We start from the raw sequence: 3,819 nt of genomic DNA on the forward strand, positions 1-3,819 counted from the left end.
TGTGGTATAAATTCTAATAGTTTTTAAAAAAATTATTAGCTTCAAATATGAGATAGGACACATAAAGAGGAAAAAAAGAGGAAATACTAAGTGTGGAAATACAAGAAATTTTGGCTATTAAATTTGAGGTTCTAAGATATTTGAGAATTACTAGAAAAATAAGAATATTACTTTGTATTGGTTGATGCAGATGGTGAGAATCATGTATAGATAAGATGTGTATTTGGAACTTTAGACTGTGGGGGAATCGTGATAGAAATTGGGGTCATTTAAATTTGGAAATGATAAAGATTAAATAAACCTTTATTGTCAAAGTGCAACATGTGTACATTGAGATTAGCTGAGCCTCCCCCCCCCCCGTGCTCCCTCCCCCCAACACACATTGACAACAAACCCTCCATCCTACCACACTATGTGAACCAACTACACCACACACCGGCCTCCCAAGTCAATTCTGCATAAGTTCACATTAAACGTTAAATTTAAAATATCAATGGGACATTAAAGTTAAGAAAAAATTATTAGGTCATGGATTGTTTAAAAGATGGAATGTCAAATTAATTAAGGTATGTATAAACTGAAGTTTATTGATAAATGCTAGAAAGTTATTTTTTGTTTGATTGGTTCGAATATGAGACAGTATATATTATAGGGGAAAGAGAGGGAATTTGTTGTAATACTTTGAGCTATGCATTGATTTTTATTTTATTTTTTTATTTTAATTCCATTTATATCCTGCCCTTCTCCGAAGACTCAGGGCAGCTTACAAACTTAGCAGTAGCCTTCATTCTATGTATATGCCTGCTTATTAGGGCTTTCACACACACCCCAAGCGGCATTATTACAAAGTCAGCTTAATTGCCCCCAACAATCTGGGTCCTCATTTTACCTACCTCGGAAGGATGGAAGGCTGAGTCAACCTTGAGCCTGGTGGGATGCGAACCTGCACTAATTGCAGGCAGCTGGTGTTACTTAAGGAGGCATTAGCCCACTGCTCCACCAAGGCTTGAGGATGTTTAAATGTAATGGAATTTATTGTACACAGCTGCAATGTTACTTTTCAAATATGCAAACATAATATTGGAAAATTAATAAAAAACTTGGGGAAAATAAGACTACTTTCTCAGGGAGGCTGAGAAGATCTCGAACATCATTAAGATCAAATACCTCTCCCCAGGGTCCAAATCCACATACTTGTTAGGTTTTCATGATTAATGAAGGAGAAGAACTCTCGGTCCCCTTGTTTCTGTACCGAGCACCTTGCCTGCTACACCAAAGTGGATCTCAGAATTTCAGAATTGTGGAAAGGGATGTTAATTTGAATTTTTCTGTACCTTAAAAATGATTAAGGGGAATATTGGAGACCTTGAAGTGTCAAATTAGGCATTCATGTTATCGCTTAGAGGAATAGCATCTTGAAACACCCAGAAAGTTGACAAATGTTTAGCTTCACATGTATCAGGGATCCTTTTAGTGTAATGAATGATACAAAGTAGTCATTTTTCTTTTCTTTTTGGCAGAGATATTTTCAAGCTCATAGGCTTCAGGATGTAAATCATTTTTATATTAAGGCACACTATATCACTAAAATATTTTTAACAGCCTTGGTGGAGAAGTGGGCTAATGCCTCCTTAAGTAACACCAGCCGCCTGCAATTAGTGCAGGTTCGAGTCCCACCAGGCTCAAGGTTGACTCAGCCTTCCATCCTTCCGAGGTAGGTAAAATGAGGACCCAGATTGTTGGGGGCAATAAGCTGACTTTGTAATAATGCCACTTGCCCCCCCCAAAAGCCCTAATAAGCAGGCATAGACATAGAATGAAGGCTATTGCTAAGCACATTGATTTGTGCTTTAAATTGTAAGCCGCCCTGAGTCTTCGGAGAAGGGCGGGATAAAAATGGGATTTAAAAAACCCCAAAATCTTCTTGATTAGCTATCCCTTACTTTTCTGATTAGGGCCAAGAATAATTATTTCACATTTTAAAGAAAAAAATGCAGATAAATTCTCTAGGTTGTTAAATAAATTCTCAGTGAATTGGTTTGTATGTCATATTGAAGTGAAAGTAAAGGAATAATGGAGAATCTCAATTTGGGGAAAATCTATATGGTAAAAGTGAGCAATTTGGCTTTATTCAAAGGATTTTGTGATTAAAATCAGTTAAATTTTTTCATTAATTGCTTCTTTTGGTTCAGATCAGGTCTCAGAATAATGATATAGCATTTGGGGGAAAAGATGCAACTTAGTAATCCGGCTGCTGAAGCCAAAATGGAGAAGATCTCTACAGCCACCATATATTTCCCCTTGGTACTCAGATAAGTTGGAACAAATGACACCCAAACACTGCAAAAGACCAACATGCTGAAGGTGATAAACTTGGCTTCATTAAAGCTGTCAGGTAGATTCTTTGCTAGGAAAGCCACTGTGAAGCTGGCAGCAGTCAAGAACCCCAAAAAGGAAAGGACTGTATAAAACATGGTGGTTGAACCTTCATTACATTGCAGAACAATTTCTTCAACCATGGAGTGCATGTCAGAATCTGGGAAGGGAGGAGAAATTGCCAGCCACACTATACAAATGTTGAATTGAGCCAGGAAGCAAGATAGGACAATAGTAGTGGCCATATTTTTCCCCACCCATTTCTGAATTTTGGATCCAGGCTTGGAGGCCATGAATGCAAGAACCACTATAATTGTTTTCCCCAATATGCAAGAAAGAGCTACAGAGAAGACGATGCCAAAGGCAATTTGTCGGGAGAGACATTTGACTTGGTCAGGTTGTCCAATGAAGAGCAAAGTGCAAAGGAAAGAGAGGAGGAGAGCAATGAGAAGGCTATAGGTGAGATTCCTGTTATTGGCTTTAACAATAGGTGTGTCCTGAAATTTAATGAAGATCCACAGCACCACAGCTGAGATGACAGAAAATGAGACTGCAATCACTGCCAAAGAAATCCCCAAAGGTTCTTGATAAGATAAATAAACTATTCTTTTTGGAAGGCAACTATCCTTATGTTTGTTTGGATATTGATCCTCTGGACATGGGAAACAGTCATCTAAGTCTGAAAAAGAGACCATTCATAGTAACATTATTATTTTGAAGCATCTTCATTTCATTTTCAGTATGCCCTGATTTTACAGCATTCTGAAGTTTTACTGAGGTCTCAGTTTAATTATGGAATCCCTTTATATGGTACTTCCCTTGAAGGCTATTTCAAAACCATACCTGGTCTGCACTTAATTCACTCAGTTCTACTACTCCTGTTTTACTTGCTCCTAGTGGCTTACCATACACAATTGAGGTTACTGGTTATCACCGTTCAATCCCTGAATGTCACTGGCCCAAGTTATAAGTGTGAGCACCTCTCTTCAATGGTATCCGTCTTTCTCAATATGTCCAATAGGTCGGCATGTTCCAGATCTTTTGTGTTAAATCATGTGATGTGGGAGTTCAGAGTTGAATCTAGTCTGTACCACCCAGCCTTTTTCAATACTCTTCAACCTGAATTACGACATATCCCTAAACTTTTATTCTTCTAACAGGCTGGAAAATTTTGTTGTTGCCCAAAAGTGTTGGAGTAGATAGGGTGTTGATTCAGGAGGGTGATTTGTCTAGCAGCTGGTAGGAAGGGTGACCTTTTAAATTGTTATTTCTCTTTTAAAGATTGTGGGAAGACAATCTTATGAATTCCAGAATCATTCATTCAATCAATCATTTGATCACTTTACTGTTTTTTTTTTGTTTTTTTCAGTACCCAACCTGGAGTGGATTGTATTTGTTCAATGTTAACTTTATTTTGTATTTGGACCACGTTTTTCTCTTTTT

The 3,819-nt window shown here is 37.7% G+C and overlaps 1 protein-coding gene across 1 annotated transcript; it reads right to left on the reverse strand.

The window, feature by feature from the left end:
- Positions 1 to 2,153: 2,153 nt before the first annotated feature.
- LOC310649087 (vomeronasal type-2 receptor 26-like) lies at positions 2,154 to 3,071 on the reverse strand (the record flags this gene model as incomplete). The annotated part of the gene is made up of 1 exon (XM_083377358.1): positions 2,154 to 3,071. One exon carries the CDS (start codon positions 3,069 to 3,071, stop codon positions 2,154 to 2,156), a length of 918 nt encoding a protein of 305 aa, XP_083233484.1.
- Positions 3,072 to 3,819: the final 748 nt, after the last annotated feature.

Source organism: Vipera ursinii (genome assembly GCF_947247035.1).
Source record: "Vipera ursinii genome assembly, chromosome: Z".
Classification (NCBI taxonomy): domain Eukaryota; kingdom Metazoa; phylum Chordata; class Lepidosauria; order Squamata; family Viperidae; genus Vipera; species Vipera ursinii.